Source organism: Bos javanicus, chromosome Y, assembly GCF_032452875.1.
Source record: "Bos javanicus breed banteng chromosome Y, ARS-OSU_banteng_1.0, whole genome shotgun sequence".
NCBI classification, from domain to species: domain Eukaryota; kingdom Metazoa; phylum Chordata; class Mammalia; order Artiodactyla; family Bovidae; genus Bos; species Bos javanicus.
In genome coordinates this window covers 418057-431674 of record NC_083898.1, presented here as the reverse complement: position 1 = coordinate 431674, position 13618 = coordinate 418057, and the positions used below count along the sequence as shown (strand labels likewise).

General features: G+C 36.7%; 1 protein-coding gene across 2 annotated transcripts in view; it reads left to right on the top strand.

The window, feature by feature from the left end:
- The first annotated feature begins 3668 nt into the window (after positions 1-3668).
- The window catches only part of LOC133243836 (probable ubiquitin carboxyl-terminal hydrolase FAF-X), a 127159-nt gene continuing 117209 nt past the window's right edge, over positions 3669-13618 (top strand). For both annotated transcript variants that reach the window (XM_061410561.1, XM_061410560.1), the window contains exons 1-2: positions 3669-3912; positions 13184-13329. In XM_061410561.1, coding sequence (XP_061266545.1) covers positions 3820-3912; positions 13184-13329 — 239 coding nt within the window. In that variant the 5' untranslated portion in view covers positions 3669-3819. The remainder of the gene's footprint in view (positions 3913-13183; positions 13330-13618) is intronic.

Genomic DNA, 13618 nt, shown 5'->3' with positions numbered 1-13618 from the left:
AAAAAAGATCTTAAATAACAGCCTTACTTGATGAGTTAAGGTACTAGGAAAAGAACTTACCCCACAGTTAGCAAGAGGAAGGAAATAATAAAGATGAGTACAGAGATAAAGAATAGAACTAAAATAGAGAAAATCAGTGAAACCAAACTGCTCTTTGAAGAAGTCAATAAAATTGACAAATGAGAGTGATAATAAAGAGAAGACTGAAATTACTGAAACTAGAAATGAAACTGGAACTATAACACTTATAACACATATGCCAAAATATGTTGACTTCTAAGAAAATAGCATGTACTATTATATACATCACTAAATTAAGTAAACTAGAAGATGCGGAGAAACAGCTAGAAACATTAAAACCGATCAGGATCAAATCATTGCATAGACATTAAACTACTAAGAAGACTTCATCAATAATCAAAAATCTTCCAACAAAGAAAAGCACTGAACCCGATGATATTACTTGTGAATTCTTTCAAACATTCAAGTGATATGTATTTGAATGTTAAATATTTAAATAGTATCTTTATAGCAATGTTCTGAAATATTTACAAAAATTGAAGAGGAGGAAATGTTTGTTGAGTCTAGCATTAGGCTGCTGCTTCAGCCAAAGACTGAAGAAATCTACAGACTAAAAGACACCTACAGACCAGTATCCCTTGTACACAGTGATGCAAAGTAAACAACAAAATGCTAACAAACTGCATTCAGCAGCATATTAGAAGAATTATACACAGTGATTAAGTGAGAGTTTTTCTTGGAGTATAGGTGTGGTTCAGTGTACAAAAATTAATCAGTGTAAGCAAACTAATAGCATAAGGAGAAAAAGTACATAATAATCTCAATTTTGGGGGATAAACATTTAATAAAATTCTTCTCAGGATTTTGAGATACCATCGTTCTTGTAGCCTGTAAATTTTTTGCTAGGGAAATTTCTAATAATCATATATAGGTGCTCTTGTATGTGACAAGTCATTTTTCTCTTACTCCTTTTGAGATTCTCTTTTAGTCTGACTTCTGATTGTTAGGTATCTAGGCATGAGTGTCTAGTGTGCGTTTCGGAGTTCTTTGTTGAAATTCTCTCTTTGTGTATTTTCTAGTTTTGTTTATCTGTGTTCTCTTTCAGGTCATTCTGCAGTTTTAAGACATTTGAAAAACATTTTACAGGGTTGGTTGTCTACTTCTTTGATCAGGCCTTATTTCCGTATTTTTGGTGTGCTTTATGATTTTTTGTTGCTGAGTTAGGGTTCATTGGCAAAAACAGCCAGAGTTGCAGACTTTACTGATTGCCTTTGTGTAGAGGGAAAACTTCACCAGTCAGGCCACCTAGATGGAGGAGCTCTCAGACCTTCTTAGGCATTTATGTTATTGGCTTTGTGTGCTTTTCTCCTATGCCTCTGTCAGGAAATCCCTAGGAAAGCCAGAAATCTCAACATAAGTTCCACTTCATTACTTCTGTCCTGGGAGAGGCATCAGTTGGAGCCAAGAACTGGGTATTATTTCTCTCTTTTACTTTTAGCTACACTGGGTTGGAAAATGAACCAGTGTAATAAAACTCAGTGTACTCTTCAGCTCCTCACAGTTCTCTGTTCTATTAAATAACTCTCCTGAGTCTGAAAGCTCTATTTTAACCAGTTTCTAGCTGTATCAGAATTGTATGTTGATCCACCTATTCCTGTTAACTTACTATTCATGTGGGAGAACAAGTGCCTGTATTATTTATGTGGGAGAACCAGTGCCTGTAGCTGCTCTCTTGCTGATGTCAGTCTTCTAGTATGGACTTTTAACTAAAGAAAAGTGATACTTTTCTAGTCCTAAAAATATGTTGAAATACTGAAGTTTGAATATGAGGGAAAATGCTGTGATCTAAAGGAAATCTAACATTGCTGAATTCATTTTAAGTGATTTGAGTAATTTCTAAATTGCTTTTTAGTTTTTTAGGATATAGTGTCTTTGCATTGCTAAATTGCTACTTGGACAAAACACTGAGACTTTGCAAGAAATACTAGTTATGATCTGGGAGAAAGGTAGGGGAGGATGATTGCATTGCCACTTTGTTTCGCTTTGCACTGATTGGTAACTCTTTTGTTGTGAATGACTTATTCCTTTTGCTAGGTTACTTAAGATGTGTCTCTAGATAGAGGGATATGGGCAGATATAATATGACAGAGTAATACAGTTTTAAGATGCTTTAGTTCAAGTAACCTCAAACGTCAAAGAAAATACAAAACAAAGGAGAAGTGTGTGAAGAAAAATTTCAAGTAGGACCCTTCCCCCATGTCAGGAAATAGTATTGTTTTAAAGAGAAATAGGATTAATTCTAGTTCACTTTCCACTTTCATGCATTGGAGAAGGAAATGGCACCCCACTCCAGTGTTCTTGCCTGGAGAATCCCATGGACGGAGAAGCCTGTGGGCTGCAGTCCATGGGGTCGCGCAGAGTCGGACACGACTGAAGTGACTTAGTAGTAGTAGTAGTAGTATACTTTATTACCTGTGCTTTACCTGTGCTCTGAAGTTTCCACAAACTTCTTAGCTGTGCTTTGGTTAAATTACTTAATTTCTTAGACCTTTGTGTTTCTTTGGTATCACAAAATCTGTGTAACCTGAAAACTTACAGAAAGCTAAATGGAGTCTTGGTCCAGGAACAGGTGTCATCTCTATTGTCCTCCCCCAAACACGCATACATAAAATTTTGATTGCAGTTTTACACAAACAGGTTTTTTTCAGAGCCAGCCACGACTAGCCTTAAAAATAATTTTGAACACAGATCACATGATGAGAAACCAGAACGACACTACATTTTTTCAAGAACTTTGTGCAAAAGGACAGATATTTGTGATTTTCAGGAGGGGAGATTTAAGCATATTTTTGACCAAGAAAAATGGATCCAGGAAGAAATGGAGCAGTTGAATCTTAGATCAAGGCTCTTACATGTGGCGCATACACAGTGGGATCAGAAGTCCATGTAAAGAAGGCTAGAAGAAAGAAAATGTTAGAATTAAACAGCTGTTTAAATGAGAATTCATTTTTTTTGAGATGAAAGAAAAAATGATTTAATTTTTGTTACAATAGTTCTCAGAAGATGATAGAATTTCTCCTGTTTTAAAAATGATCTATATAATATAAAATTTGAATGAGAATGTCTGAGTATTAAAAGACATTAGGTGAAAGATTCTGATCTTCCAGTGACCTTGTGGAAATATGTATGTATATGTTTGTTTATGTAATCTGTATGAGTACTTCAGGTGTTTTTTAAATTAATTTTCTTGCTCTACTACCCTTAGAAATCACATTCTCTGTTAACTTGGCTTTTCATTTTATTTACTTAAGAGCAGTATACCTTTAAGTGTTTATATTTTTGCAGTATGTTTAAGGCAAAAACTGATCATTCTCTAGATTCTTTTGTAAGTAAAAAAATGTTAACTAAGAACTTTGCATTTTTTTCTGGAATATTATATATAAATACTTTATGTAAATTTATTGAATAATAATATTTATAAAAGTTTACCTTTTACTTCTGTCTCTCATTTTTACAGCCATCTGTTATTGATTGTAGAGGTTGGTGATGTTAACAATGTATATGTTAAACTTAGAATAATTCATTATTTATCTCTTTAATATTTTAAACAAATATACCCTTTGTTCCCTCTACTTTTAGGTAGTGAAATGGTCTCTTCAAGAATGGTCTGTCCTTGAATTGGAGATATTTGAGGCTGATATATCCTGGTGCTTCGTCTCCTATAAGTGAACTGTAATTTCTTCTCTTACAACAACTAAATAAACAGACAAAATAGCAAAAATCTTTTCTGTTTTGAGTATGACAGCCACTACTCGTGGCTCTCCAGTAGGAGGGAATGACAGCCAGGGCCAGGCTCCTGATGGACAGTCTGAGACCCCCTTCCAGAATCAGGTAGGACATGAAGGCTGTATTGTTTGTGGTGCTTTGAATTAGTAAAGAATGACATATCCTGAGTAATTTGTTAAGTAATCATAAAAAACTATTTTTAAGTTATACTTAAAGTAAGTCACTGAGGCTTTTAGTAACAGGAAACCTGTACATATGCTTGAGAATGTACCTTTTTAACATAGGGCTTTGTATGAATGTGAGGGCAAATGTGTGAAATCAGTCATTTCTCCTTTAGTTATCAACATTGACTCAAGTCAGCTGTTTATGTTCATGTCTTATCTTTGTACTCACGTTTACCTTATACCTCTGACTAAGTAATAGAATATTTAATCTTCAGATTCCATATTTTTAAAATAACCATAGAGGAAATAATATTAGTAAAGAGTTTAATACAGATTTTAGTATCAGAGTTTTATGCTGACTGACAAAATATTTTTTTCCCCTGTTCTCTGGAAGAATTTGCGTATGATTAATATATTAAAACCTTTATTAACAGTGATTCTTTGATTCTGGTATCTAATATTGGTAACTTATATTTATTGTATTAAGAGATTAATGCATTTCATTGAAGTTTGCAAAAGAGTTTTGCAAAAGTATTGGCTTTCATTTTTATCCTTCCATATATGTATTTTAAAATTTTCATAGTTATTCCTTTTGCTTTCTTAGGGTTTGTTGTTAATTTTCTAGTTTAGGTAAGTGAACTTTCTAGTTTAGATAAGGTGATTGTTCCACTTTTATTTCAGTTTTTCTGTTTTCTAAGACATGTATTTTATACTATAAATTTTTGCTATACCATATCCCATGACTTTTGATGTATGTTTGCATTTACTGTTATTTAGTTAATGTTTTAAAATTTGTGTGGTGATTTTTGTTTGTAAAGAATACTTTATAAACATGATGCTTCATTTGCAAGCAGTTAGAGATTTTCTGGGTAACTTTTTGTCTTGGTTTGTAAATTAATTCCTTTGTGGGTAGAGAGTCTATTCTCTGGTGTCTTACATGGAAATTTATTGAGGGTTGAAATGTTGCTAAAGATCCTAGAGTCAGAAATAGCACCCATTCCAGTATTCTTGCCTGGAAAATCCCATGGACAGAGGAGCCTAACAGGCTATGGTCTGTGAGGTCACAGAGAGTCAGAACAGAGAGAGAGACAGTGAGAGTGAGAGACACATCCCTATGCCCTCCCCCACAACATGTCGTCAATTTCAATTTCTGCTTCTTAAAAAAAAGCTGTATGTTATGTTATAGCATTCATTGCACATGTCAGTTAAATGTAGTTTCCTCAGTATTCGTTTCATATATTCTGTTCAGTATAGAGCCTTATTTCTTTATATATATATATAATTTTATTTTTGGCCATGTTGGATCCTCATTGGTGTGTGGGCTTTTCACTACTTGCAGCCAGTGAAAGCTACCATCTAGTTGTAGTGGGTGGGTTTCTTATTCTGGTGGCTTCTCTTGTTGCAGAGCACAGGCTCTAGAGTGCTTCAGTAGTGTTAGCACATGGGCTCAGCAGTTGCAGATTCTGGGTTTAAAAATCAAAGGCTCAGTAGCTGTGATACAGAGACTGCCGCATATGGCGTCTTTCTGGATCAGGGATCAAACCCTGTCTCTTGCATTGACAGGACTCTTCACCACTGAGGCACCAGAGAACCCTAACCTTGTTTTATTTAGTTTGAAATCTGCTGGGTTTTTTACTAGTTGAGCCCTCTGTTTGTCTCTACCTGGGATTGCGATTTGATCATAATACTCTTCTGTGTTATATCAATTTTAGCTAGATGTATTTTGAACCAATAAGATGGATTCACATTGAAAATAGTGACTTGGGAAGATAGGGAGTAATTGAGTCATTAATCTTTACATTCATATCTCTTATGTGTGTAGAGATTTCCTTTTATCTCGAATAATTCTTCTACCTCTAGCTCTCACATATTAATATAGGTATACCACTTTGCCAGGAGAAAGGAAGATTATTGTTAGGAAGGATATCATATCCTTTTTTAAACAGCATTCATTGTTTTATTATTGTCTTTCACTATTCCCCTGAATACTACTATTTAAAATTGTTCTTGATTGCACTTTTTAATGGGCTTTTAGAGTCAGGGCAGACTTGAGCATAAAGTACAGTTTTTTTAATCTTGCTTATACTACCTTCCCACTCCTTGCCACTATCTTCATTTACCAAAGGTGGTACATTTATTATAATCAGTGAAACTATATTGATGAATCATTATCACAAACTCCATGGTTTACATTATGGTTCACTTGGTCTTTTCTGTATTCTGTCAGTTTTGACAAAGATATCTTCAGTTCAGTTCAGTCACTCAGTTGTGTCCGATTCTTGGTGGACCCCATGAATCGCAGCACGCCAGGCCTCCCTGTCCATCACCAGCTCCCAGAGTTCACTCAAACTCACATCCATCCAGTCAGTGATACCATCCAGCCATCTCATCCTCTGTCGTCCCCTTCTCCTTCTGCTCCCAATCCCTCCCAGCATCAAGAGTCTTTTCCAGTGAGACAGCTCTTCACATGAGGTGGCCAAAGTACTGGAGTTTCAGCTTTAGCATCATTCATTCCAGAGAACACCCAGGGCTGATCTCCTTTAGAATGGACTGGTTGGATTTCCTTGCAGTCCAAGGGACTCTCAAAAGTCTTCTCCAACACCACAGTTCAAAAGCATCAATTCTTCGGCGCTCAGCTTTCTTCACAGTCCCAACTCTCACATCCATACATGACCACAGGAAAAACCATAGCCTTGACTAGATGGACCTTTGTTGGCAAAGTAATGTCTCTGCTTTTCAATATGCTGTCTAAGTTGGTCATAACTTTTCTTTCAAGGAGTAAGCGTCTTTTAATTTCATGGCTGCAGACACCATCTGAAGTGAGTTTGGAGCCCAAAAAAATAAAGTCTGACACTGTTTCCACTGTTTCCCCATCTATTTCCCATGAAGTGATGGGACCAGATGCCATGATCTTAGTTTTGTGAATGTTGACCTTTAAGCCAACTTTTTCACTCTCCACTTTCACTTTCATCAAGAGGCTTTTTAGTTCCTCTTCACTTTCTGCCATAAGGGTGGTGTCATCTGCATATCTGAGGTTATTGATATTTCTCCCGGTAATCTTGATTCCAGCTTGTGCGTCTTCCAGCCCACCGTGTCTCATGATATACTCTGCATATAAATTAAATAAGCAAGGTGACAATATACAGCCTTGACATACTCCTTTTTCTATTTGGAACCAGTCTGTTGTTCATGTCCATTTCTAACTGTTGCTTCCTGACCTGCACACATGTTTCTCAAGAGGCAGGTGAGGTGGTCTGGTATTCCCATCTCTTTCAGAATTTTCCACAGTTCATTGTGATCCACACAGTCAAAAGGCTTTGGCGTAGTCAGTAAAGCAGAAATAGATGTTTTTCTGGAACTCTTGCTTTTTCGATGATCCAGCGGATGTTGGCAGTTTGGTCTCTGGTTCCTCTGCCTTTTCTAAAACCAGCTTGAACATCAGGAAGTTAATGGTTCATGTATTGCTGAAGCCTGGCTTGGAGAATTTTGAGCATTACTTGACTAGCCTGTGAGATGAGTGCAATTGTGCAGTAGTTTGAGCATTCTTTGGCATTGCCTTTCTTTGGGATTAGAATGAAAACTGACGTTTTCCAGACCTGTGGCCACTGCTGAGTTTTCCAAAGATATCTTAGTATACTATAATAAAACAGTTTCACTGCACTAAAGTCTCCTTGGCCTTTTCATCCCTCCCTTCTCTGAATCCCTGGTGACTACTTGGTCTTTTGATGATGTTTGTTTAATTGCTAAGTTATGTCCAAGTCTTTGTGACTCCATGAACTGTAGCCCACCAGGTTCTCTGTCCATGGGATTTTCCAGGCAAGAATACAGGAGTGGGTAGCCATTCCCTTCTCCAGGGAATCTTCCCAACCCAGGGACTGAACCCAAGTCTCCTTTATTGGCAGGAGGATTTTTTTTTTTTTTTAAATCACTGAGCCTCAAGGGAAGCCCAGTTGGTCTTTTACTTGCCTCTAGTTTTGCCTTTTACAGAATGTGGTGTAGTTGGAATCATGCAGTGTGTAATCTTTTCAGATTAACTTCTTTCACTTTAATATGGGTTTAAAGTTCTTTGTCTTCTCATAGCTTAGTAGCTTTTTTTTTTTTTTTTTTTTAATCAGTGTGAAACATTCCGTTGTCTGGATGTTCCACAGATTTAATCTGTTCACTTACTGAGGGACAGCTTGGTTGCCTCCAGGTTTTGGCAGTTAACAAAATTATGACTAAACAACAGTGGGATTTTTCAGCTTGTTTAAACACTAAGGAGTGTAATTGCTAGATTGTATAATAAAAATATACTTAGTTTTGTAAAAAGTAAAACAGAGCTGCCAGATTGTTTTATAAGAGGCTGTACTAGCATTTGGTTTTGTCAAGATTGTAGATTTTGGCTATTCAGATGTTTATGTTTTGGTATCTCATTGTTTTACTGTATAATTCCTTAATGACTTGTGATATTAAACATCTTTTCCAGTGGTTAGTTATTACTTGTTAGTCTTCTTTGATGAGGTGTCTCTTCAGGTCTTTTGCCTATTTTTGTATCAGGTTATTTTCTTACTGTTGAATTTGAGGAGTCCCTGGTGGCTCAGATGGTAAAGCATGTGCCTAAAATGTGGGACATCTGGATTTGATCCCTGGGTCAGTAAGATCCGCTGGAGAAAGTAATGTTGACCCACTCCATAGTCTTCCTTGGGAAATCCCATGGACGGAGGAGCCGCCTGGTATGCTATAGTCCATGGGGCTGCAAAGTCGGACACGACCAAGCGACTTCACTTTCACTTTCTTTCAGTTTTATGCTTTGGACAGCTGTACTTTATTTTGCAAATATTTTCTCCCAGTCTTTGTCCTAGTAACTTGTCTTCTCATTCTCTTGACAGTTTCTTTCATTGAACAGAAATCATTAATTTTAGTGAAGTCCATCTTGTTTAACTGTCTTTGTTGTTATATCTGAAGTTAGCATCAAACCCAAGGTCACCTAGATTTTCTGTTATTTTCTTTTCTAAGAGGATTACAGTTTTGTGTTTTACATTTAAGTCTGATTTGTTTTTAGTTAATTGTGAGGGTTACAGTCTAGGCTCTGAATTCTTATTTTTGCATGTGGTTTACAGTTTTGTGTTTTACATTTAAGTCTGATTTGTTTTTAGTTAATTGTGAGGGTTACAGTCTAGGCTCTGAATTCTTATTTTTGCATGTGGTTGTTCATTTGCTACATTATACATTGTAAGCCTTTCTTTTCACCATTGTTATTATCTTTGTGTCTTTGTCCCTTTGCCAAAGATCAGTTGATTCTCTTGCTATGGGTCTGTTTCTGTATCTTTCTTTTTTCCTTAAACTTTATGTTTGTCTTTGGCAAATGAAGCATAAAGTTGAATTTTCCTTTTTAAAATATTTATTTAGCTGCATTCAGTTCAGTTCAGTCGCACAGTCATGTCTGACTCTTGCATCCATACATGACCACTGGAAAAACCATAGCCTTGACTAGACAGACCTTTTTTAGGTCTTAGTTACAGCACATGGATTGTTTGTTGCATTCTGTGGGATCTTTCATTGCAGTAGTTTATGGCTCAGTAGTTTATGGCTCATAGGCTTAATTGCCCTGCAGCATGTGGGATCTTCATTCCCTGACCAGGCATTGAACCTGAGTTCTGTACTTAGCAAGGCAAATTCTTAACCATTGGCCCACCAGGGAAGTTCCTGAACTGCTCTTTGATCCACTTAATCTTTGCCTTTATTTAGTGTATTTAGACCTTTGAGGTTTAACGTGATTATTAAAATAGTTGGATAAGTACCTTCCATATTTATTACCATTTTCTGTTAATTGCTCTTGTCCTTATATTTGTGTTTCATGTTCCTTCCACCTTTTGTGGTTTTAATGATTCCCATTTCTCTCCTGTTTTAACATACCATTCATATCTTTTTCTTAAACTTTTTTTTTAACTTTTGTAGTGGTTGCCTTAGTGTTTGCAGTATACATGTGTAACTAATCTGTACATTCACTGTTATATGGGTAGTTTTAAGTTCCTTGTAGTAAATTATTCATAACTCCTCTTTCTGGTCTTTTATATCATTGATACTGTTTTTTTCATTTCCCCAAGTCTATAATTTTATATACGTTATTGCTTATATTGAACAAATTATGAGTTAGTGCAAGTAACAGCTAAGATAATTCTTCAGCACTCAAGCTTTATGGTCTCACATCATATGTAACTGCTGCTGCTGCTGCTGAGTCACTTCAGTCATGTCCGACTCTGCAACCCCATAGATGGCAGCCCACTGGGTCCCCTGTCCCTGGGATTCTCCAGGCAAGAGCACTGGAGTGGGTTGCCATTTCCTTTTCTAATGCATGAAAGTGAAAAGTGAAAGTGAAGGTGCTCAGTCGTGTCTGACTCTTTGCGACCCCATGGACTGTAGCCCACTAGTCTGCTCTGTCCATGGGATTTTCCAGGTAAGAGTACTGGAATGGGTTGCCATTTCCTTCTCCACCATGTGTAACTACTAGAGAAAGTTAAGTTGATTCAGGAGATCTTCTCTCCCACATTACAGGCATGTTCTTTACCTTCTGAGCCACCAGGGAAGCCCAAGAGTACTGGAGTGGGTAGCCTTTCCCTTCTCCAGGGAATCTTCCCAACCCAGGGATCAAACCCAGGTCTCCTGCATTGCAGGTGGATTCTTTACCAGCTGAGCCACAAGGGAAGCCCAAGAATACTGGAGTGGGTAGCCTATCCCTTCTCCAGGGGATCTTCCCAACCCAGGAATTGAACCGGGATCTCCTGCATTGCAGCTGGATTCTTCACCAGATGAGCTACCAGGGAAGCTGCAAGTTGGTTAGATTCTAAAAAAAACCTAGTAGGTTAGGCAGTGGTTCCTAAGGATCAGCCCTATTAAGAATAGAATGCTTGAAGAATGTATTTCAGAATGGCTACCTTGTCCATCCTAGTGGGAACACCAGGGAATTTTTTTCCAGTCTTCATTTTGAAAGCTTGATAGGACTGTCTGGAAGTAAAGCTTAGAAAGGTACTGAATCCCTTTAAGTTTTGACCTCTTGGAGTTTTTAACTCTCCAACTTACCATATTCAGCTTCTAGCAATTAATCAATTACAATTTAGGTTTTCTTACTTCAGTACAATAGTACCTCCCCCTGCCCCAGGCCACTTTATTCCCAATGAAAAGATTCCAGGACCCTCAGTGAATGCGTGAAACTTGAAGGTAGCATTTCTATGTATATTGATAACTATGTTTTTTCTTAAACATTGACACCTGTGATGGAGTTTATAAGTTAGACACACTAAGAGATTAACAGTAATTAATAATAAAAAAGAACTTTGCAGTAATAGTATGCTATAAGTCAAATGAATGTGTTCTCAAAATATCGTGCACAATGTGATGCCTTTTATATCTAAATACTCATGTACTTTGGATTTAACTTGAGGTGCAGCAGCAGACTTTGGTTGAACTTCTTTTTCCTTCTTCACAATTTCACATAAATAGAAAATTTATTCATACCATAAGTCCTAGTAGTCTCAGCATATGATTTTTCTTTTCCTTTTTAATTCAAGAACTTACAACTTTTCACCTAAAGGAAGTACTGTGCAGCTTTCTTTGACATTTCTGAATTTTGCCAGAATCACACTTTGTGCTTGATTGTCATAATTAAATAAAATAAGGGTTGCTTGAACAGAAACACTGCATTATAAAAGCAATCTCATAATTGGGACAAACTCATGATACTCTTGTTGAGGGCACAGGAAGGTGGGGCAGGGTCAGCATGGCTTGAGATTTCATATATTTACTCAGAGTGGCTCACAGTCTAAAACTTTATGATTACTTATTTTTTGAATTTTCTATTTTATAGATTTAATCTGCAGTTGGCTACAGCTAACTAAAACTTGGAAAATGAAACTGCAGCTAAGGCTATAGCTGCTGGTTTGGTTTCCATGGAGGTTTATGCTTGTGATTTTCTGTTCTGGCAGTTTTGATTCCCTGTGTTCCCCTAACTCTTTTCTCATTTTGTGTTTGACCGTTTTCGCTTTGACCTTAGTTCTTTGCTCAATCTGAGAACCATTGTTGGTTTTCATTTTATTCAACTTTTTTATTTTTTAAATATTTTCCCCCTTTTCTGAAGTATAGTAAATCTACAATGTTGTGTTTCAAGTGTATAGCAGTGTTCAGCTCTTTTAGCTGTTAAGAAGGAGTAACAGCTTACAAACTCCTTACTAGTTGTATTGTAAAGCAAAAGTCTTTTCCTGTACTTCTTTCTTTCTTTTTGGGTTCTTGCTTTTAAGCATGTATATTTTATGTAGCCTTCTGGCTAAGTTCTGTCCTTTGTTCTTTTTTTGTAATTTGAAGTAACAAGCACCCATTTTGTCATAGTTTTGGTGCATGAAGATTTTGCAAATCAATTAGTTAAACGGTTCTGTCTTAGTATATTGTGGTTTTGGTCAGCTTGTCACCTTGGATTACATTATTCTGAATATTTGACTGGGTTTGGGGACTTCCTTTCCAGATGTCTGTTGGCTGGAGGCCTCAGTTTCTTACCACATGGTCCTTTGCATCTGTGCACGGTGTCTTCAAGATGTGATTAAGAGTCTTTAGGACCTGGGGCTTCCCCTGATGGCTCAGAGGATAAAGCATCTGCCTACAATGCAGGAGACCCAGGTTCAGTCCCTGGGTTGGAAAGATCCCCTGGAGAAGGAAATGGCAACCCACTCCAGTATTCTTTCCTGAAGAATCCCATGGATAGAGGAGCCTGGCGGGCTGTAGTCCACAGGGTCGCAAAGAGTCAGACACAATTTCACACACACATGTAACTTTTAACAGAAAGATTGTCCTAAGAGAAGAGGAGGAAGAAGTCATGATGACTTCTGTGTTGTAGTCACAGAAGTTTCTGTCTCTTTTCCAGTTTTGTATAAAGATTTGTAATTAGAAGGCTCAGTGTGATTATACTGTTTGGCAGCAGGTGTTACCGAACTTACGTTCTGTAATTCTCATCACATTAATTCATGTAGTATTATATAGCCATTAATTCACTCTTATTATAAGATTCTTAATTATATGGAAAAATTCTCATAGATTGACAGGAAAAGAGAAGCAATGTGATCTCCATTTTATCAAGTATTTACAGATATATATTGACAATATATATATATATTTGTGTTGGCATCTGAACAGCTAAATATTGTACATATACTATAAAATTTAAATCTATAATATTTCATTTTAAGACCTCATCACCTGATTCTTCCAATGAGAATTCCCCAGCAACTCCTCCAGATGAACAAGGTCAAGGTGATGCTCCACCTCAACATGAAGATGAGGAACCTGCATTTCCTCATGCTGACCTGGCAAAGTTGGATGACATGATCAACCGGTAAGGTCATTGTTTTTGGGGGGAGTTGCTTTTTTTTTTTTTTTTTTTTTGAGGGTTTTTTGTTTGTTTAAGTTTTTAAAAATTTATTTTATTGAGGCATAATTGATTTACATTGTTGTATTAATTTCTTCTTTACTACAAAGCGAGTCCATTGTACATACATACTTTTCATCTTCTTTTCCATTATAGTTTGTCATAGGATATTAAATACAGTTTCCTCGAAAATAGGATCTTGTTGAGATGATTCAAGCATGTTGCATTTATTGGGCACTTTTATTATTACAATGTA